We start from the raw sequence: 23973 nt of genomic DNA on the forward strand, positions 1-23973 counted from the left end.
TGTTGGGGAAGTGTCAGAGGTTGACACATGTAAGACTTCTTTCATTCCACCACTGCTTGCCTGAGGCATAGGAGGGGAAGCCAGTTTTTATCACCTCTGGAAAAATTACCATCCCAATTAATGAAACATACCTTGAGCCCGGAAATTTGCATCTAGCTAAATTTAAAGCAAAGCCAATCCATCTGGGCTCAATTATTGTCTACCCAGCAGATCTAATATGAAGGACAAAAGACATGCAAAATCTTCATCTAAAGTGAGAATGCGGAAAAAATAGAAGGAAAGTCTGGATAAAGGGAGAATGAAGGGAACATTAGATGTTTATGTGGTAGAGGGGTTAATGAACATCTACCTTTTATGAGAAAGGAAAGAGCCTTGAATTAAATAGATCTGAATATACTGCATTTATATCTATGTCAAATGTGTGCAAGTAGAAGATCCAGCATATAGCATGTGGATTACAAGTCATTTTACTTTCACAAAGTCAACAAAAGGGGGCCATGAGGGGGGGAGACAGTCCAATTATAATATAAATTATAGCTCCACTGTTTATTAGCTAAAATCGTGCGTTATGATGGTCCCATGACAGTGTTTTCATCTATAAAATGAGACTAATAATAGTACCTACATCATTGTTTTGTGACAATAAGAAAGATATTTGAAAGTATCATTTAGCCTAGCACAACATAAGTGCTTAAAATAATTCTACATGGACTTACACACATCCATAGAAACAAACTTTAGTATTTGCATTTGTGTTCCTGCCTCTAATGCTTGCTGACCCAAAGCCTTCTTGTGCTGACTTTACATTCCCTCATTTAAATAACAACAAAGGCTTTAAAAAATATATGCTGGAGGTCATCCGAAAGAAACTTAAATTCTTCTTTGAGACAGGAAGAACATTAAAATCATTGAGGGCAGCAGTTCATGAGCTACCCATTACTAAACTTTACCTGAGAATTTAATGTGGGAATGAGAATTGCAGAGTGATAATCAAAATGGCACTCTCTGTTCTCAATACTTGGTCCTGTAAGTATTTTCTGCAGAAAACCTCTTAAGAGCATCACAAAACTACAATAGTCTTTGCTCCCTTGTGATTTCTATTCTTCAAAGTAAATAATTTTTATTTGTTAGAAATTCTAGTTAATACTATGCTGAGTAGCTGGAGACTTGCTTGGATGTACAAACAAGATGATCATCCTGTCAAATTTATTAGGAAAAAAACATTATAAAATATGTTGATGTAGATATTTTATTACCTTTTGCTTCATGAATCAGAGAATAGTTTATCCATTTAGAATATTCATTTTTTTAATGTTCCTAAACATAGTTTTATTTCAAAAAATAAATACCTTTTCTAAAATTGTTAAGCCATTTTTGCATGCAAATGAATTATATTTCACCGAGAGTCAGGAATAACAGAGGAATTAAGTGTACAAAGTACATCCATTCAAATCATAATTCTGGTCCTTATTGACTGTAACTTTTTGCCACTTCGTGTCTTTGCCATTAGCCTGCTAGAAATCATACTAGTTATATTTCACCTATCCCACAGATAGTTGAGTACATTAAAAATCAATGGTACAGAGTTCCTATTCATTATTATTATGATGATAATTTAAATTAATAAATATACTCATCACAATAGCACTGTAGACAGAAGCCCAAATTCATCGCTATTACACAAGCTTCTTTGTTTCATTCTTTTATTTTCACCAATTTTTTTTTATAGAGACACTAAGTATAAATCATATCTGAGTTTTTTGAGGGGAGGAGCATAATCATGACATTTATGAAATTATTTTAAGTCAAGTGTGAAACAATCAAAACTAGATCCATTCTCAGCATCTCACAATAAAGATAAGAGTGTTTAATATTTAGCTTACCATATTTGGACGATTATAAATGAGAATTTTGTCTGGTTGGTGTTGCCCTCTCCTCAGTGCCTCCTCTAGGAGTGGTATGTATTCTACCCTTCTTCCAGGCTCAATGCCAAACGATGCTGTTACAACCAACTTGGGCTGCAAAGAAATACATATATACATAGATGTAGAAGAGAACAAAAATCAACAGTCGTGATCCTAATTGAAGTAGTAACAAGGCTTCCGTTTCAGACTGGCAGGTCAACATTTCTAAAGAGATATTTCAATGGTACTGTTCTCCAGTAAATAAAGGCTCTGAAAAGAAATAATCCCCGTTTAGAGTCTATATAGCTGTTTTTCCCATAAACCTTAATCTATTGAAAGTTACCTTTAATGATGTATTTGCTTCATAAATATGAGCTATACAAAAATATCTTGCAAAGAATTCATGAAGACAGGTGAATTTACCATGAACTAGTGCAGTGATTCTCAACCTTCCTAATGCCGCGAACCTTTAATACAGTTCCTCATGCTGTGGTGACCCCCCCCCCCCACAACCATGAAATTATTTTCATTGCTACTTCATAACTGTCATTTTGCTACTGTTATGAATCAGGCAACCCCTGTGAAAGGGTCATTCGACCCCCAGAGGGGTCGCGACCCACAGGTTGAGAGCCGCTGTCCTAGTGAAATGTAACCCTACAGGGCAGAGCAGAACTGGTCTTGTGGGTTTATTGAACTGCAAACCTTTACAAACCTTTAGAAATAGCCTCATCGAATAAAATTCCTGAAAACACTTTTTTTTTTAAGTCTGAGTCCACATTCATTTTACCAAATATTGCCTTTGTAATTTTATATTTATACCTTTAAAAATGATTAAAACGGTTTAAAAATGATTAAAACTTGCAATCCCACAAAATCTAGTGTTTCACTTGCCATTACAACAGCAAACTTAAAAAACAAACCCTGTCGTGGAGTCAATTCTGACTTGTGACGGTGGAGCAGGCTAGAACTGCTCCGGTGGGATTTCCAGACTTGAACTTCTTACAGGGCCAAACACCTGCCTCATCATTCTCCGGAGGCGCAGCTGGGAGTTCCAAACCGTTGACCTTCATGAGTAACCCAATGGGTGACCACTCCATCGCCAGGGCTCTGCATTGCAACACACGGTACTAAGTTCTTCTTCCCCTGACGACTGCCTAGCAATTCTTCAAAACCTCCTGCAGTAACCCCTCAGAGAGCTAGCCCTAAGGAGAACCCCAGCCTGGATCAAGCCCCTTCTTTGCGACATTTGTAACATGTCTCAGATAGCCAACTAGATTCAAAGTGCATGTTCCTCTTCACCAAGGCCAACCTTGGATCCATTTATCTTCTCCTCTCTCCTGGTCATTCAGTGTGTGCCACACCATCAGCTCTGAGTAAATACAAAACAAACAAACCCTCACTGCCACGGTGTCCATTCTAACTCGGGGCAGCCTTATGCAGGGTTTTCAATCCTGTAATCTTTAGAGGAGCAGAGCCGCTCAGATCTCCCCCGAGGAATGCCGGGTGGGTTTGGAGTACAGATGTTGTGGTTAACAGTCCATAGCTGCCCTTACAACAACGCCACCGGAATTCCTTAATAGAAAACGGACTTCACAGATAAAAAGTAGACATATGTTGTTTGTTTTTCATCACAAATTCCAGCAAGTACAAGACGTTTTTGAAAGCAATGTTACCTGCTGCTGTTTAGGCCCAAGCCTAAAACACTGATCGGAGCCCTGGTGATGCCGAGGTTATGAGTTGGGGTGGGATCAGCGCTGTCGGCTGGGCGACACCACCAGCCACTCTGCCGGAGGAAGACAGGGCTCTCCAAGACTGTAGAGTCGCTGTCTCAGACGCCCCCAGGGTTAGCCCACTAGGAGCCCACAGTGACTCATGCAGTGAGCCTTGGTTTGTTTGGTAAAGAACGGAAGGTCGTGGAATTTAACTGTGCCAATGTACTCTTGTGTACATCATACACTAAATTAAAGAATGGTGTCCTTTAACTGTTTTTTTTTTAAGGTTGGGAAACAAATGAAAAGGCTGGAGGAGCTAAAGGGGGTGCCTAATGATTTCCCATGAAAACTCTGCCTGGCCCTGCGCCATCTCCATTGCTATGTTTGAACACATCACAACCATTGTGTCAGTCCATCTGGTCAAGGTCTTCTGTTTCCCTGGCCCTCTTAGACTTTGCCCAGCATGAGGTCCTTTTCCAGGGACTGGTCTTTCCTGACAGCATGTCCAAACTGTGTGAGACAACGTCTCGTCCTAAGGTGGGCGCTATCGAGCCCTGGAGGCGGGGTGGCATTGGAACAAGTCAGCGGTGCAGGGCAGGGGCTCTCAAAACCCAACCCGTGCTCACCCTTCATCCTGCATTAAGAAGCGCGAGAGTGTGAAAAACGTTCATTGCCCCAGAGCAAGGAGGTTTTTTGGTTTGTTTTTCTGAAAAGCAGGCAGTAAGCCTTGTAAGTTTAGGAAGTTTTGGTAAACCATAACCCTCACCTGGTCAAATATTTGGGCCATAGACTCCAATTCAGGCAAAACTGCCTGCACCAGCTCCCTCTCTGTTTTCCTCAGTCATGCTATGATCTGTCTTTCCAAACAAATTTGACACTAGCTTCTTTGTGATCTCCGACTCATCCTCCATCTCTACTCTTATATCCTCATTCTCCGCAACTACTAATCTCATTTCCTTCAAACAGTGACCACGCAACAAAAATTAAGTGCTTCCACCTGTAAATGAGAACGATGGGAGCTTCAATCTGCAAGCCCAATATGGCCCACAGCCTGTTTGTAGAAAGTTTTTTGCAGGGAGGGGGGAACACAACTTTGTGTTTGTGTACTGAGTCCTGGTGGTGTAGGGGGTGGTGAGCGGGCTAATGACAAGGGCAGCCATCTGAACACACCAGCTGCTGCACAGAAGAAAGTGGAGGCTTTCTTGTCCAGTGAAGCCTCCGGAACCCAGAGGGGCGGTGCCTCTGTCGTATAGGGTCTCTAATGAGTCGGAACTGACTACACAACGAGTTTGGTTGGTTTGTTTATGTACTTTCTACGACTACTTCTGTGCTTTCAAAACAGACATGAGTCATTCCGACTGGGACGCTTGCACTTGTAAAACTCAAAATATTTCTTGTTTGGTCTTTTAAAAAAAATTTTATTGGGGGCTCTTACAGCTCATATCACAATCCATACAATCATCCACTGTGTCAAGCACATTTGTGCTTATGTTGCCATCATCATTTTCAAAATGTTTTATTTCTACTTGAGCCCTTGGTATCGGATCCTCTTATTATCCCTCCCTCCCCACCTTCCCTCTCTCATGAACCCCTGATAATTTATAAATTATTATTTTTTCAAGGGGTTGAACCTTCAAAAAAAAAAAACGGCAAACCCCGATGTATAGTTATAGAATAAGAATAGCTAACATTTTTGTGTCCTAAAGGGTCACTGTGAATCAGAATCAACTCGATGACAGTAAGCTTTTTCATTTTTGTTTTGCTTTTTTGAGAGATGTGTCAGCCTGTCTGCTGTATTAATCTTAATATCTCAGCAATATCTCACAACAGTCTTATAAGCTTGCTATTTCAGTTCCCCACTAATTGTTATGCTATACAACTAGTATATAGATTATTAAACTAGTCATGGGTCTCATTGATTTGACAAGGGTAATTCATTCTTTATTGAGTGCCAACATCGAGAGCCAAAACGGTGTCAGGTACATAGTGAATACTTAATAAATACACAGTGAGTGACTAGATTAAATGTTATTTTCTTATATATATTATATGCTCATATAGTATATGCTATAGCAAGTTATCTCGAAAGGCATGCATGCTCTATTATGCTTCATTTCTTTAGAGTACCTAGAAAGATACTATTCATGCCATAAAATACTTATATTAGTAACAGGTATATGCTAAATAAAATGGAAGTTTTAAATATCCATTGAAAATCAACAAACTCTGGTTGTGTAGTGATTAGACGCTGGGCCATGATCACATGGTTGGTAGTTCAAAACTGCCAGCCACTCCTCATGAGAAAGACTGAATTTCTACTCCAGGAAATAGTTACAGCCTCCAAACTGCAGAGAGGGGTCCCTGAGTGCCAGCATTGCCTCGATGGCAATGAGTTTGTTGTTGTTGTTATTTTTATTTTGGATTTAAAAGCAAGATCTCACAAGAAGAAATCGCTCCCAGATGATTCCTCCACAGACAACTGTGGTTGTCCTCTGATGACTCCAGGGCACACGGTGGAGTAGCATTTTGTTCTGTGACAGAAGGTAGCTTGGCGTAGAAGTCCACTGGACAGCAACTAACATCATCATGGCTGCAACTACTTCAGTTGCTCCCAATAAAAGACCTACCTTTGCATGATCTATGCGGCTACTTAGTTCTTTAGATGCAAATCCTCCAAATATGAGACTGTGGATGGCTCCTATCCTTGCACATGCCAGCATGGTGTACATGGCCTGTGGGATCATGGGCATGTAGATAACCACAGTGTCACCCTTCTTGACGCCATGCTTGACTAAAACACCAGCCAACTTAGAGACCTGTAACAAAATCTGTAGGTCAGAAAAATCTGTTTTCTGTGTTGTTTCACAAGGTTTATAACGTAAAGCAGTCACACAAGAAGATGATCATTCTCCTGCTAGTTGATTAGAGAAGCCAAATGATAAGATGATGATTTCATAGTGACAACAATAATAAGACTCTTTGTATTGTAATAATTGATTAAAATCAACTCACTATCTTTAGGCCACATGGACTTCATGGCTTTCATTAGCTAAAACAGAACTATTTTATAATAGAACTATTTTAAAATAAATCTTTTCCCACAGCATATTTCCCCCACACCTACCTGTTCAGAGTTGAAAATAAAATCCTGAATAACAAAGCTACAACTTTCCCATTTGGTGTTTGTATGCTAAAAAGTGAGTCAGTCAAGTGAACAACAACAACAACAAATAAGCAATTACAAATTTAGATATATGTTGAATTAGTTGCAGAAGGAAGTAATTATATGTTAAAAGGGAAAGAATAAAAAACATCATAAGCTTACAAGGAAAACAATCTATTTAACATTAGTAACCTTATTCCCATTTTAATGATGATGTTAACTGAGGCTCAAATATCATAAATAACTCATCCAATAAGAGAAATAATAAATCATGCAATCAAGATAACATTATACGTATTCTTACTATATATGCTTTGCTCTTTTAATGTGTCAAGTACATTGGTCAATAAAACAAATAAAAATCTCTATCCTAAGGTAGTTACTAATATAGCAGAGGGAATATTACAATAAATAAGAAGCAAATAATACATCACATAACAAGATAATCAGTCCGACATGGAAAAAAAGAGAGAAGACTAATAGGGTCAGGATTGTAGTCTAAAAGAAGGGGTAAATATAACTCTCAAGAGGTTGACCACAATAGACATCTGCAGTGAAAATATATTGCTTGGTAAGGCTATTCTATCCCTAGGCTTTGTAACTCCCACTAAATAGCTAGCTGCCTGGGAGCATTCAAATGGGTGTATGATGGGATTCCTTAGTCAACTTTGTCATTCTACTGGGTACAGAAACCAAAAACCCTAGGGACATGGCATGGAGAAGCAGAAGCAGCACAGACCATGAGATAGACCATCTTTTGACCACAGAACCGGTAAAGCTGAGTGCCTGTGGGAAGGAAATTGGCTTACAAAAGTGTGCCCTATGAGCGCGAAAGGAATTTTGTAACACTTGAACACGAAGGACAGACATCAAAGAACCTTGTAGCAAAGAGGCCTAGAATCAAGAGATGTGCCTGCCAGGAAAGCTAAGAGGTGCTGCAGACAAAGAACTATATCCTTAACATTGTATAACCTGTCGGCTTCTCTAATAAACTGTGAGGATTATCTCTGAATTCCATGTGGCCATGTAAAGGATTAGAGAACCCTGCAGGAAAATAGAGGCTGAGAGAGGGATAAACTATAACCCATTGCCATCAAGTAGATTCTGACGCACGGAGACTTTATCCGGCAGATTAGAACTGCCCCTATGGGTTTCGGAGACTAATTGTTCACAGGAGTAGAAAGCCTCATTTTCCTCCCTCAGCAAGGCTGGTGTTTTCAAACTGCTGACTGTGGTCAGCAGCCCATGTATACCCCACGATGACACCAGGGCTCATTGGCATTAAAAGAAAATAAAGGAAGTTGGAAGATGAAGGCATGTCTGACCTCTGCCTCATAAGAATCACCCTTGGGCAGCAATGGAGTTGGATTCTCCTCCCTTCTGTAGTGGGAGGAGATCGCATGTGGCCTCTTAGTCATTTCCTGACCTCTCTTAAGATAATGACTTTGGGAGCAAAGATCAGTAGCAGAATAAGAGTAAGTGGCTGTCTCTGAAGACAACAGTATTTGCGACAGAAGGAACCTAGCAGTACAATGCTATGACAGGGATCATACATGATGAACTGAGGAAGCGTAAAGAGATCAGGACAGCTACGGCAGGGAGGGGTAAGAAAGCAGTAGGTCAGAGAGTCAATGGGTCTCCCAGGCTTGGTAGGTAACTGAAAGAACTGTGGCTTGCCTTTGTACTTAAATGTTCAAGATAAGGAACAGAGGAGGCTTGAAAGAAGAACTAGGCCATGCAGCTATTTGTAGCTCCTTTCATTTCACTCTGAATCTCCTACTTTCTAGGCCAATTCAAAGGCATTTTGCATCACACTCATTCTTCCTTTTTCTGTCTATTCACTTCCTCTGTGCAGATGAGTACAGATGTGGTGAATGTTAAGTGCTCTCAAGGGATCTACTCTCCCTGAAATTGAAAACTGTAATGTAGGGCTAGGTTTGTAAAGAACTCAAATCTGCCAAACAGAAAGCTATAGAAAAGACACACCAAAGTAATGTAGGTCATGAACGTAAATTCTATATGGATCTCAAGAACAATAATAAACACTAGAAAACCCACCCACCCGTGACTCTACGTTGTATTATCTGTTTTACATCCACATGGAATGAGTAGATCACAAAGGGGTGCTGTATTTGGCTGTTGAGGGGATTGTTGGCCCTAAAGATACTTTCACTCCATCATTTTCGCCTGTAATCAGGGCTCTCTGACCAAAGGATGGCACAAATTTGGCTTCATTTCCTTTGCTTCTTAGAGATGTTCTTCCATGTTTTCATACTATGATAACCACACCAGAAATGGTCTAAAAAAATTAAAATTACAAACTGTCTCAATTTCAGTAGTTTGCAGGGTTAAAAGTCACTTCATTCAGTAAAATGTTCCACTCTAGCTTATAAATTTAAATGCGAATGTTTGTATTTACTTATTTATATGAAAAGGCATAGTAAATATGATTTTGTGGGACATCTACTAACGAGTCTTATTGAAAAAACCTTCTGACCTCCACTTTGGTATTTTCTTTCATTCTTGTCTTTAAATGACATTTTGCTTTCTTCATGTGTGATATTCCTGATGTTTTCTCACAGATTATTAGTTCTTCTACCATTAGTGTTCAATGTGTCAGATCTGTTCTTCTGATGTATTTGAAATTCAGGTCGGATCTGTGCAAGGTCATATTTTGGCTCTAGGCTTGTTTTCATTTCTTCAGGTCAACCTGAACTTACATACGAGACCGTGTCCTCTTACCTCACTATAGCTGCTGATATTGAGCCTCACTAGGGTCTCTTCCCACAGATGTAATCAACTGATTTCCACACATTCCATATGGAAAAGCTCCTGTGTATGGCTGCTTTTTGTGTTTTGTAAAAAAGGTATTGGTGATGAAGTCATCATGGGCTGCAAAATTCTGTCATGCAGTCTCCAGCTTTGTTTCTAACACCAAGACCATATATTTCGACTACTGGTCCTTCCTGTTTGTTTCCAACTTCTGCATTCCAATTGCCAATAATTAATGTTTGATCAATTTCAGACTGAGGACATTGATAGAACTCTTCAACATCTTCATCACTGGCATTAGTGGTTGGTGCATAAATTTGAACAGGAGTTGTATTCATTGAATTTCTTTGTATACAAATAGTGCATTCTATCACAGACTGCACTGCACTGATAAACCTTGAATTGTCCTTTCTGACAATGAATACAATGCCATGCCTCTTGAGAGTGTCATTCCTGGTTTCGTCAAGCACATGATTTTCTAATGCAAAATGGCCAATAACCGTCCATTTTAGCCCTCCAACACCTAGATGTCGATCCTTATGCCTTCCATTTCATTTTGGACCACTTTCCATTTTCCTAGATTCACATAGCTTCTGATTATTAATTGATGTTTGTAGGTGTTTCTTCTCCTTAAGAGTTGTGAGCCAGCAGCAAATGAAGGTCCCAATGGCTGTACTGGTGCAGGCTTTACTCCGCGAATGACAGTCTACTCTATGTTGAGAAGGCAGCCCTGCCTCAGTCATTCTTTGGGTGCCCTCCCCTGAGGGGCTGACTTCTGGCACTACCTCTGAGGAGGTTATGCTGATAATCATTAGGCTTTTGGCTTGTCAATGCTCCAGTGCAATCAATAAGCTTTTCAATAGCTAATTTCTCAGAAGTGACAGCCTATTCTTTTCCATAGTCATTTCTTTTTCTGAAAGCTCAGGGGACATTCTTTCACTTTGGGTGAGGCTGCTGGCATTTGATATGTTAATGACAGAGCTTACATCCTCTCAGCAAAGCACTGGTCACCACAGTACAACAGAACTGATGGGGAAGTGGTGGCCCTTAGAATCACTCTTCAGAATCCCCCCAAATTTTCTCTAAATTCCTGAGCTGACTTCTCTGCCTGGAATTGACCTAGCCCAGCAGATGCCCTCAAAATCCACAGTTGTGATCAGATCTTTTTGTTACACTTATGTTACTCCCATGGGACTAAGACAAGCGTATTACTAAGGGAAGTTATCTGCAACCATTCACAGATAATAAAAGCATATTTAAATATACTTTGTTTAGAATAAACCCATGTGTGTATGAACTAGAACCTTATAGTAGCAATATTTTTACTTTATTTTTCTCCCACATATGTAATAATAATGTTCTATTAAGCCTTGGAAGAAAAATAAAGAAATTTAAACTTATTTCCAAAATAGTGATGCAACATTGAGCTAAAAAGCAATTAATGATATGTTTTTTCTCAAATAATTTTCACCCAATGAAGCAGAAAATATTGCTACTCAAACTAATCATTTTCATAATTTCTGTTTTCTGCAAAAGAGGACTTTGATCAATATTTGTTTATTCAAGACTGTATTCACAAGCAAAGTGAAATAGAGAATTCTTTAATCCATTGAGACTCAAAATAGCTACAATTTCAATAATATCTGTGCTTTCAAGAACAATGTGATTTTTCAAACAAAATTCCACAGAAATTGATTTCAGTACCATATTTTCCTACACATATTTGCTCATAAGACTTGATAAGGCATATGATCTTCCATTTCTTTAATATTCTTATATTTCTATTTACAAGTACATCATCCAAATGTATCACATTTCAAAAGAAAATAACTTGTTTATATTAAAACAGCACATTTATTTAAAAATAACTTGTTTATATTAAAACAGCACATTTATTTAAAAGTCAGGTCATTGTTGCCTGAGAAAATTATTTGACATCAGGAGAAGGAAGAGGCCTAAAAGAATAAAAATGTAATTGATTAAGTCCCATTAACTTATGACTTGACTGCAGTTCATGCAGTAAATAGAAAGGATCCAGTAAAAAGAAAGAATAATCAATAGATTCTCTCCGTTTTTCACCATTTTAACACTTCTGCACTCACAAAGAGTTCACTCCTGTCAAGTCAGTTCTTGCCAACACCGTGGCACACACTCTGGGCCGCTAGTTCAATACCACCAGTCATTCTGGGAGAAAACATGTAGCTTCTGATCCCATAACGATTTACCGTCTCAGAAACCCAACTGGGAAGGTTCTACTCTGCTCCTCTGCCCTATGGAGTTGCCTGAGTCCCTGCACTTAGACATTCATAATAAGGCTAATAGTAGCTTCCTTTCTTTTATCCACTTGATAGTTATTGCTAAAACTCTTAATCCTTAAGCCACGCTTCTATTTGACTGAGTAAGTAAAACATTTCAGGTTGGATAGAATAAGAATTTAAGATGAAGAGGGCTAAGAAATGGATTGGACAGCTGTGAAGAGCAATATTAGAGATCATGCAAAGCCTTGCTAAGGCACTTTACATTGGATTTACACTAAGAACAATGTGCAACAATTTAAAAGATTTGTCTTTCTTAGAAGCATACTCTTGCAACACAATGATTATTGCAGAGCTAGCACCATGACAATGGGGATGAAAACAATGGAATTGATTTCAGAAATGGAGTGATCAATAGGAGTTGAAGTCCCTGGTTATGAAAATGGTTAAGATGTTCAGATGCTAATCTAGGGAGATTTTAATCCATCTAGCGTCACCCCTGACAATCTGGCCGACCATGCAGATTGAAGCCCAGAGCATATCCAATACACCACCACGCTTCCTGAACCAGGAAGAGGAATAACAGCTAGTCATTCACGAATGCTGTTAAGGATATGGAGGTTGAGAAGTTTAATAGGTACATGTTTCTGGCTTCAACAGCTGGTTTGGAAATGATGACATTCAAAAAGGTGGAAAATACAGGAAGAAAAGTGGGTTTAGACATGTTTAGATCTGAGATACTAGTGAGGTAACCACATGCCCCAACTACCAGTATCCCTATATATCATCTGAAGGGAAAAAATAAAGACGTGGGCTCAATCCTCAAAACACTCACAGCCACCTCATCGATGCCCACTCATGGTAACCCCACAGGGCAGGTTAGAACTGCCCCGGTGAGTTTCTGAGGCTGTAACTGTTTGTGGAAGTCGAAAACCTGGTCTGCCTCCCGCAAAGATGTTGGTGGTTTTGAGTGTCTGGTGATTTTGAACAGCGGACCTTAAGATCTCAGTCAAATAAATGCAGAACCAACCACTGCACCACCAGGGCTGGCAGGAGTGCCCAACAGAATGCTGGTAATCAATTGTCTGAGGCAGGAAGGGTAGGGAGGGCCAAAGAGCCCTGATTTATAGCATTAGCCAGTATCCATAGTGGACATATTCATACCGTGACCCTAGAATGTCTTAACAATCTGCTTTCAAATGGTCTAAGTCTTTAACGAACAGCTCTCCACCTCCATCAAGGTCAAGGAAATTGCAGGAAATGTACTCTAGCAGGGAACACGTAGAGTGAAAAGGAGAACCATAGATGAGGCAGGGAGAGAACACAGTTTCTAAGGACAGTTAGTCAAAATAACCAAAAGGGGAGCCAGAAAACAAGACCAGGGTTCTATGGAGAAGTTAATGAAGATTTTTGGAAAGTGATCGAATGTTGGTTGTGATCAAAAGATCAAGTAAAATACTGACTGCCTATTGGTAGAAATAATATTAGCATTTTCAGAACCATGACGAGAATAATTTTAGAGGTGCTAACAAATTTTATAGTGTTTTTGATGAATAATTATTAAAAGAGTTAAAGGAAGGCTTCAGGATATCCAAAATGATTCTCCTCCATTGACAAAAGAGGCAAAGAGAAGGCATGCTTGTGCATTTGAGCAAACTTACAGGTCTGATGCTGGAAAGTTTTCTTTCATGGGTCCCGGTTTTGCATAAAGATGCTTGTTAAACAACAGGGAAGTGAGAGAGAAGAGATGGCTAACATTTAAGTTTTTAATCTGTACAAGTAAACAGTCTATGTATCTCAGTCTATGCATATTCTATATATGTATACTTTCCTTTTCTCAACAGTATTTTAAATTCTACATCATTAGTTAAATTACAGATGCTATCAATGAATTCTGCTATGCCCCAGGGGGGTTATTTATAATATTCCCCAATAGAATGATAATGATATCTCTGAAGTGGACCAGAGATGTTTATAAACTATAGATCTATGAATGGATTTTGAACTTGCACTTAATCATAGGCCTTAATCTAAGAACAATCGGTTCTTATAAGGTGGCCCTACTCAATACTTGCCCTCATGAAGAGATCACTGAAGATATGGGCATAGTAAAAACAGAAGAAGAAAGTGTAGCAAAGAAATCAGATGGTGCCCAGCTATCAGAAAGAATAGCATCTGGGGTCTTAAAGGCCTGTATTAAAACAAAGAGCCATCTAAGTGAGATATCAGCTAAATTCACATGGGAGAAGCATACCAGCCAGTGTGATCCAAGGATAGAAATAAATAAAATCCAGGATCAGAAAGACTGGAGGTGAGAACTATATCAGGGCTCAAATTTTGAGCATCTGGTTTACAGAAGGCTGTGAGGGACAGTGAAAACCCGCAATCTACTTACAGAGTCCTCATGTGGTTTTGACCTCTGGTGAATTCCCTCTGACCACTGACCAGATGTGAGTCACCTGACTGTCAGACCGAGTGGATTAATGCAGATGTAGTGAAGCTAAAACTTAACACCTTATCTTTTATTCTCCGTTTTGACACATTTTTCACTTGTTCCTGCTTGCTTATTGTCTGCTTTCTCTTGAGTTGAGGTTTTTCCCAGTTTTGTTAATGTTGTTGAGGGGTTTTGAAATTTTTTTATATGAAATCCAGAATAGGTAAATCTATGCAGGCAATAACTTGATTAATAGTTTCTTAGGGTTATGACAGGAAAACTTTGGAGGGAGTGGGAGCAATAATAATAAATATAATAATGAAAAATATTCTGAAGTTCATTGTGGTGATGATTGAACAATTCCTTTTAATATATTTAAACCATTGAATTGTATGTTATATGAATTATATGTCAATACAACTTAAAATTTTAACACAAAAAAGCGACTGTTAAATAGCATCCAAGTAATTTACAAATGAATATTGTTTCTAAAAATGGACACAGTCTGAAAGTGTGGTCTCCTTGCATTGTATTAAAAGTACCAGACATTTAAAAGATAGTTTAAAAGTTATCCAAAATGTACATCTGTTCCCCATCCTTTCCCCACCTTTTATCTAAAAAAAAAAGTCAAAACCTAGGCGTTCACATTTGTTTCTCGCGTGAGTCATGATGTCCTTCTTCCAGACTTCGAACGTTCCATCGACGTGTCGTTTGCTTCCAACAGTTGCTCCACCTCCACCTCGCAGCTTCTCCGCCTCAGACCGTCTGGTTCCTGGGTCCAGTTGGCTATCTTCCTGTTCTTCCTTTTCCCTTTTCCCACTTTCACCTGTTATCTCAGAAAAAAAGAAGCCCTCTTCCTTTGTCTTATCCATTTAAAGCTTTATCATCTCAAAGAACCCTTATCATAAGTAATAAGGAAGCAATGCTGATGATAGATCTTTATGGAAGTAAGTAAGGAGTTTTAAGCAAAATCCACAGTAATTTCAGCCTCTGACATACCACTGAAAACCAACACCGCGGTCTCTATCAATACACTACCCTCCCTCTTAGAACGGGCTTTTCTCTAACAACAACACTTACAGTGATTTTTAATTTACACTCATCTTCTTATTTCCCTACCTTAATTAGGTGTTTTGTAAAAATGTATTGTTGACTGCGTGTGCTGTGTTTCAGCTATATTAGGTGATAAGGAAATGGATGGCTAGATTGGAAGTGTAGGACCAGGCAGAAAAGTGTCATTCATAGACACAAGGAGAAACAGCACAAAATGTAATGAAACTAAAGAGTCCTCAAATTTCTTATATTTTAAAATGAGTGTTCTTCAAATTTAATTATTCCCCATATATGTCCGAGGGAGTTTTTAAAGAGAACTGCCTAAATCCTGAAGCAAGTTTGAAGACACTTTAAAAATATAATCTACCTATACTAAAACAGATTATAAAACTCAACTATTAGGGAGTCATTTTCACAATCGTACATTCATATCCCTTCATATAAGTCTTCTGAAAAATAGGGCATACTATGGCCAATATACAATCTTTTCCAAATATATGCTTATGTAAGCCACCTAGAAAAGGCTCCATTCCTTTGACAACCCCAAAGGCAATGGTGGTAATAACTACCATACGTATTTGTATACACAGTAGTAAACACAAAATAGGAAATGTATTATTTTAAGAAACTAATGTATGACTGCTATATGTACTACATTAAATTGTAATTGGGCAAGAAATAAAAAACAAGTAGCATTATTTAAAAGCATATCTTTTTCTATTGATCTAATAAAATGTTTCATATAATCTTTCTCAAACTTATCTGTTTAGATATTCTCAGAGTTCATGAGCTCTCCGAAAAATTTTAAACTTGTGGTTTAATCTCGATAACAATTTTTTTAAATTAATATGACATATTCTAAGCACTTATGCAATTTCACTAAAATAATTTATCTATTTACAAAGAATGGGCAAGTTTATTTATCTAACAGTGATATGTCTTGTAGTGTACCTGACTATCATTGAAATTAAGCTTTATTGCTTCTTTAGGAAAGAAAACTAACCATGTGCATTGCTCTATCATTCTGTCCCAACAAGGCAACCACTCCCTCAGACTCACTCACTGCCAGTGAATCAATACTAACTCATAGCGACCCTTAAGGACAGAGTAGAACTGGTAGGAGGCCTACATTTCTACACGAGCTCCTATGTTTTATTTTAAGTTTTTGCTTAAAGTAACAGTGGTTGACCAAAGTAATATCTTACCCTGAGAGAGATCTGTGAAAGAGGAATTTATAGTTTAAAGAGAGGTTCCTAAAGAGCAGGGTTAGAAGGAGGACTCCTCATAGGACATGGCCCTTGATTTCAGAGGAATTTTCTCCTCTAGATTAATCAGCTTTCATCATTACAAGCATTGCCATCATTATATTTCAAAACAATCACCTTTGATAAAGATAATAAGCACTTTCAGGTTGAATTAAATCAGAAAAATGTAGTACACACTAGGTTTCATCAATTTTCTCTACATACTACATTTCTCAAATGCCCTTTGAGAACATATTCTTATTTAGAAATTAAATACATTAGAAAATCATAATTGTATTGTTACTCAAAGAGCACACATAGGACACACGGTGGTAAATTTGACATTAAATTAAGGTTAGATAAAAGAAAATGTAGAGAATCCTTAAAGTTTATATACTATCAAACATATTGTCATCAAGACAATGCTGATTCACAGCAACCCTATAAAGCGGGAAGCCCCTGTGGGTTTCCAAGACTGTAACTCTTTACAGGAGTAGAAATCCTCCTGTTACTCCCACAGAGCCGCTGGTGTTTTGAACAAAAGCCCAGGCCTGTGGCCAGCTATTCTCTACTGATTGAGTTTCCAAGGCTTTACCTCCTCAGCAGAGCAGCTGGGCTTCCTCCTAGAGATGGGCAGGTAAGTTTGAACTGCCAACCATGTGGTTAGCAGTCCAGTGCATAACTCACTAAGCTACCTGAGGTTCTTATTATAAAATATAGATCAATAGAATATAGATAATAAATGCTAAACTGAAGGGAAAGCAAAGAAGGAGGGTTATTCAGTAGTATGAGGCAGCCTACTTCTGTAAAAACATCTGGTCTTGGAAGTCCCAGGGAACTCTTCTTCTGCCCTGTGCGGTCAATATGAGTCAGAATCGTCTCAATGGCATTGGGTAGATAGGTAGGTAGTGTGAAGATACCGGGAGAGAAAGAGGGGCAGAAAATCAAGCAGAGAGTAGGCAAGTGCCAAGGTCTGAAGGGAGGACGGGGTCACGGGCTGTGCATAAAGCAGGGGGGCTGGGGAAGAGTGGTGAGAAGGAGAATGGGCAGCAGGAGGCAGATCACGCAGTAATAGGAACCCTGCAAGGACTGGGTTGTGCTCTGTTCTTTCTACTGGGCTCAGGCTGAGTACAAACTTCAAGCATGGCACTCAAAGTGCCCCCGTCTGGGCCAATGAAGCCCCATTTTTCTCTGCTCAAGCACCATGTACTTCATGTGGAAGCCATGGGAAGGTAGCAGGTTTTCTCTTGCTTGGGGATTTTTGGATAGATATCTTTTTTTTTTTCCCTGTGTGCAGTATGTTCCCTACTATTTCTTTTCTTTTCTTTTCCATATTTTGTGTCATGTGTGCATTGACTCTAACATGCAATATCCTTTAGGATGATTCCCCTCTTGTGCGTTTGCAAAGAATATAACACTAACACCAATCATCATTACATTACATTACATAAAATTGCCTTTTTACAAATGTGACCATGCTCCCTGTGTCTGTTCATCAGGCCTGCATAAAGAATGACGGAAAAATCTGTATTTCTGTACCATTCCATAAATTGTTCTGATATTTCCTATTGCTAAAGCAACTTAGCATAAAATGTGTTGGTTAATTAATCATATGAAAAATGCTAACTAACTTAATCAAGTTTTACCTAGCCAGAAACTCCCCGTGAAAATAAGCAGGGAGATCGACACAGGTGAAGTACAAAAGCACTTCTTTTTATTCGTACTCAGTAGCATGACCATTAAATCTTTCTCTCGCTGTCTCCTCTACTTAATAAAACAAAGGCCACAGGGAACAAAAGCAAATAGTCAGAGTAGAGCACAATGTCTCCTTCTCCTTCCTAACAGTTCTTGCTTTAGTACGTGGGAAAAGACAAGCGGGGGAATCCGAAGCTGTCAGCAGGTGAGCGCAACAGTGCTTTCAAGTACTTTGATGTCAAGCTGCACTGAAACCAGTGAACCAGTGCAAATGTCAGAGGTTCTAAGAGTCTAGTCTCAAAGTTAGAAACTCAAGATGAGCTGTCAGAAAAGTCTTCCAAGCTAAATGTGGGTGTATTTACCATATTCACACATGTAATCAATTAATTTTCAAAGGAAAAAAAGTGAGAATGGCACCACTATTTGACAAATGGTTTTTTGTTTTTTTTTTCTATTTTAGGCTTTTCTAATGCCTTTTCTTTGACTATGATGTTTGACCAATGTATACATTTAAACAATCGTTTCATTGCATAAGTAATATCATTTGGAAGTAGACTTCCAAACCTGTATACCAATTACAGTCCCTGAGTAAGAGTATAATTTACCAAAATCAGAGGAACAAGATTTCAGTCAAGATTAAATGCAAATCTAAGAGAAAACAGGGAGTATAAAAGGATTTTTATAAAATTTACATGAACCATGATAATAAATGACACTCTTTTGTTGTACCATATATACTCATGTATAAGCCGAATTTTCCAGCACATTTTTAATGCAGTTTTTGTGGCAAAACTAGGTGCCTCGGCTGATATTCCGGACGGCTTATACTCGAATATATATAGTATGTGATTGTTTGCCAATTGTTGTGCTGGAAGCTATGCCGCTGGAATTTAAAATACCAGCATGGTCACCCTTGGTGAAGGTTTCAGCAGAGCTTACAGACTAGGGAAGAGGGAAAAGGTGGTCTATTCCTGAAGGACGAGCCACAACAAACCTTATGAATAGCTAAGGAACATTGTCTGTTGCAGTTCAGAAAGATGAAACCCCAGTTGTAAGACACTGAAAATATGTTGAAGGAGAAGGCTCAGCAGCCTAGAGTCAACATTCAGAGTGGTACAAAGTTTCCAGGACCTTTATCAACTGACGGGCATGACTCAAAAGGAGACAATGAAAAGGAAAAATTGCAAATGAGCATCTGAGAAGAAAGAAATGCAAATATTTATTAATAATCAGAATATGGAATGTACATAGTATGGATTTAGGAAAATTCTAAATTGTCAAAAATTAAATGGAATATATAAAGATCAATATTCTAGGCATTAGGCAAATGAAATTGATTTTTAATTGGATAAGTATGAAGTCTACTATGTAAGAAATGTCAGAGAAACGGTATGATAATCATCATCCAAAAGAAAATTTCAAGATCTATATTGAAGTACAATGCCATTTGAGATAGAATATTAATTATATGCCTATAAGGAAGACTAGTTAAAATTATCCAAATTGACTCACCAGCCACTAAACCCAGATATAAAAAGAAATTGAAGAATTCTAACAACTTCAGTCTGAAATTGATGAAACAAATAATCAAGATGAATTGATAATTACAGGTGATTGGACTGTGAAAATTAGAAACAAAGAGGAAGAAAAGTATGGCTTTGGTAATAGAAACAAAGCTAGAGATCACATGATAGTTTTGCAAGATGAACAACATCTTGATTGCAAACATTTTTTATCAGCAACATAGATGATGACTACAAACATAAACGTTACCAGATGAAATTTACAGAAATCACATGGACTACATCTGTGATAAGGGACAAGGAAGAAACTCAATATTCATCAGCCCAAACAAGGCCATGAGCTGACTGTGGAACAAACCATCAATTGTCCATATGCAGGTTGAATCAGAAGAAAAGTAGAACAAATTCAATGGAGCCAAAATAGGATGCTGAATATATCTCACCTGAACTTAGATACGATCTCAAGAAAAGATTTGATAAAATGAATATCAATGACTGAAGACTGGATGAGTTTGGAGGTAGCATCAAGAATAAATACATAAATAAAGCCAAAAGGCATTTAAAAGGCAAGAATGAAAGAGAAGACCAATGTGGATGTCAGTGAGACTCTTCACAATTGCTTTTGAGCATGAAATACTTAAAGCAAATGGAAGAACCAATAAAGCAGAAGAGTTGAACAGAAAACTTCAAAATACAGCTCGAGAAGACAAAGAATTACAATGAAAAAAATGCAAATATTTGGGGTTTGAAAAACAAATGTAAGGGAAGATTCAAAATAGAGCAGGTTTGAAAGAACTGAAGGAAATATCCAAGCTTTAAGTCAAAATATTGAAGGATGTTGAGGGAGAAGTATTGAAAAATTCAGGAAACCTCAAAAGAGGATGAAAGGAATTCACCAATCATTGAATCAAAAAGAGCTGGCCAACACTCAACCTTCTCAAGAGGGAGCGTATGCTGAAGAATCAATGATACTGTAATAAGCCCAATCTACAATGAAGTCATTAGTGAAAAATAAAACTCCAGAAATTGATGGGCTATCAATTGACATGATACAACAAACTGATCCATCACAGGAAGCACTGTTCAGTCTATGCTGAAAAATTGGCCAACAGATTTGTGCCTATTTCCCAAAAAAAAGTAAACCAACAGAATTCACTAATTATAAAACAATAACTTTAAAATTTCATGTAAGTAGAAATTTAGGATATATTTCTAAAACAAATGCAGTAGTACAGCCACAGCTGTTTACAACAGATTGAACCCTTACAAAGATGAAGGCACTGACTCTACATCAACTGATGACATGCGGTAAATCTGCTCTTCTAGCCAGGAGTTTACCTTCACCTCCAAAGGAGAGTGCAACTCCACTTTGGTGAACCTTTTTAACAGCCATCCTCAACATAAAAGAAGGGGCTATGACGTGGGTAAGAGTGATTACAACAGGGAACTTCAGCAGTACAACAGCTAGCCCAGAACTGATTTTTCTGTTGTTGTAAATTTGAGACGTAAACATGATTTCAAACAATAATTCATGTTGTAAATCAGACTCCAGCAATTTTTGTTGTATGGTTTTGTTTTTTGTAAAGTGTAATTGTCCTTGTACAAATGCCCATATTTAATTGTGAACTGCTTTAAATCACTAGCAACGTTACAAGAAATGTTTGCCTTGTGTGATGCAGCAGACATATAGCCCTTTCATGTCATGCTGTGTTTTGAACTTGGGACTGGGACACAGGGAGCGCAGCAGCCACATCAGCTAGATGCCCAAACGTGCACACGGGTATGGAGAGTAATTTCAAAATCTTAAAAAGCTGAACATGCAGGGGGGTTTTGAAAACTAAACGTTGGAGTTGGGATTGGCATTGTTGATAAAGCCTTCCCTTCGTTTCAACTGTCTTTCAGGTTGTTCTCTCCATGTTGCCATGCGTGTTGAAGGGTCAAACAGTATATTCTTAATATCAATCTTGGGGCTAGAATGCCTTGATTCTTTGCACCTCTTTTACAAGTCCTTACATTAAAGTACTAACTGATAAGCAGCAGCTTCCTATATAATGTAGGAGACTGCCACATTTTACTATCATGATTGGCTGAACCTGCTGCTGTTCCTAGTAAGATATTCTGAATTCCATTTTATCAATAAAGCTTGATTTAAAAACAAGAAATTTAATCATGTATGTGTAATTCCTCTTTTATCCCAGCCTTTTGAAAAATCATGTCATTGTAAGTGAGAAGTTTCTCATGTTAGTCTATTAAATGGACAATAATGTGTTTCCCAAGACATAGATAGACTTGTTTCTCTTCCTAGGAATGGGGGGGAAAAAAACCCTGTAAGATGTAAGTCTCTGTTGTTTCTTTCTGACTGCTTATTTTTCATCGAGATGTGCATCAGCTAAATTTACCTACTGTTTAATTAAAGTAATTTTCAAACTTGACAATCTAACACTCAAGAAAAAGAAAAGAAAAGTACATTATGCTCAGTAAAATAAAGGCTCAGCAAGAAAGAGGTGGACCTACGATGAGGTGGATTGACACAGTGACTGTCATCATGGGCTCAAACTTAACAAGTCAGAGGAAGACACAGGGTCAGCCAGGGTTTCATTCTATTGTGTATAGAGGTCACTCGGAGTCAATGCCAACTCACCAGCACCTAACAACAACAAACTATCATAAAACACATTCTAATCCTTCCCTACTCAGCTCCATCATGAACTCTGTTTCTGTCATCTTCATTCTAGAAATAAACAGTTCTCACATTCAGGTTAATAGAAAATAGTATGTTTGTCGCAGAATTTTACATTTTTATATTGTATTTTGGGCCTCCCAGCATTTAAATTCACCTTATTAGAGGGGAATTATTCAAATATCCGACCTAGATAAAAACAGGACACCCAGGATTGGTGACTCTATATGGACAGCAAATAGAATAAGGGTTTGGGGTGAGGGGAGAGGTGCAGTATTGGTGGCGAGGTAAAAGAGAGATGATGTCAAGGAGACAAGGAAGAAAAAGAATGTTTGGAAACTGACTGTGGTAACAATTGTACAATTCTGCTTGACTGCTTGAACTACGGAATGATATAATGTATGTATTAACTCCCAATTAATAATAGGTTTTTTTAAAACAGGGCACCGATTCCTACTATGAATCACGAGTTATAGGGATAATTAGAGTATGTCTTGGTAGTAACAGCCAGTGGCAACAAGTGACTTAAACCACACATGGGAACTAACTAGAATCTAGTAACAATTTCTGGTTTCTCCTTAACTCTCTTCACTGTTATTCATTTTTAGGTGTGTATCATTTTTCTATGCCTGGTTTTTCATTCTTCCTCTAAATAAATCCCTCATAATGTTGGAATCATATAAACTGTGGGTCTGTTCCTACAATCAAGCTGATAAACAGCTAGCACAAAGCTGGCTTGGGTTTTCTCCACTGACGATTAATAGTAATTCCAGATTAAGGAGGTCATTAGTTGTTTTACTAGAGTTGACTTTCCTTAAGTCTCTTAAAAAATGGCTGAACATGATAGTGGGCCAAGAGGAAAGTACAAAGAAATAGAGGAAAGAAGTAGGAGGCAAAGGGCATTTATAGAGATCTAAATACAAGTATATACAGATGTATATATATTTATATATGACAAGGGGGAAATAGATTTATGTACATATATTTATAGGTTTAGTATTAAGGAAACAGATGGGCAGTGGGTCCCTACTCAAGTACCCCCTCAATGGAAGAGCACTTTGTTCTAACAATTCGGCAATCTAAGATGCTCACTTCTTGGCAGGATCGCTGAAGACAATGGGTACATAAGCAAATGTGGTGAAGAAAACTGATGGTGCCTGGCTATCAAAAGATATATCATCAGGGGTCTTAAAGGCCTGAAGATAAACAAGCAGCCATCTAACTGAGAAACAACAAAGCTGACATGGAAGAAGCACACCAGCTTGTGAGATCAGGAGGCATTGAAGGGATCAGGTATCACACATCAAGGACCAAACAAATCACAGCATTGTGAATGAGGGGGAGTGCGGAGTAGGAACCCAAAACCCATCTGTGGGCAATTGGACACCCCCTTGCAGAAGGGTCACGGGAAGGAGACAAGTTAGTCAGGGTGCATTGTAGCAATGATGGAACATACAATTTTCCTCTAGTTCTTAAATGCTTCCTTTTCCCCACTATCATGATCCCAATTCTACCTTACAAATCTGGCTAGACCAGAG

General features: G+C 38.3%; 1 protein-coding gene across 1 annotated transcript in view; it reads right to left on the reverse strand.

Annotated features, from left to right (window-relative positions):
* ACSS3 (acyl-CoA synthetase short chain family member 3) overlaps positions 1 to 23973 on the reverse strand; it is a 187921-nt gene that overhangs the window by 116582 nt on the left and 47366 nt on the right. Inside the window, exons 4-5 of the mRNA XM_045288656.1 lie at positions 6244 to 6432; positions 1884 to 2018 (exon numbers count right to left, since the gene is read on the reverse strand). Of these exons, the coding sequence (XP_045144591.1) occupies positions 1884 to 2018; positions 6244 to 6432 (324 nt within the window). The remainder of the gene's footprint in view (positions 1 to 1883; positions 2019 to 6243; positions 6433 to 23973) is intronic.

This window comes from Echinops telfairi, unplaced genomic scaffold (genome assembly GCF_000313985.2).
Source record: "Echinops telfairi isolate 266 unplaced genomic scaffold, ASM31398v2 ScPeMD7_2;HRSCAF=8, whole genome shotgun sequence".
Lineage (NCBI taxonomy): Eukaryota > Metazoa > Chordata > Mammalia > Afrosoricida > Tenrecidae > Echinops > Echinops telfairi.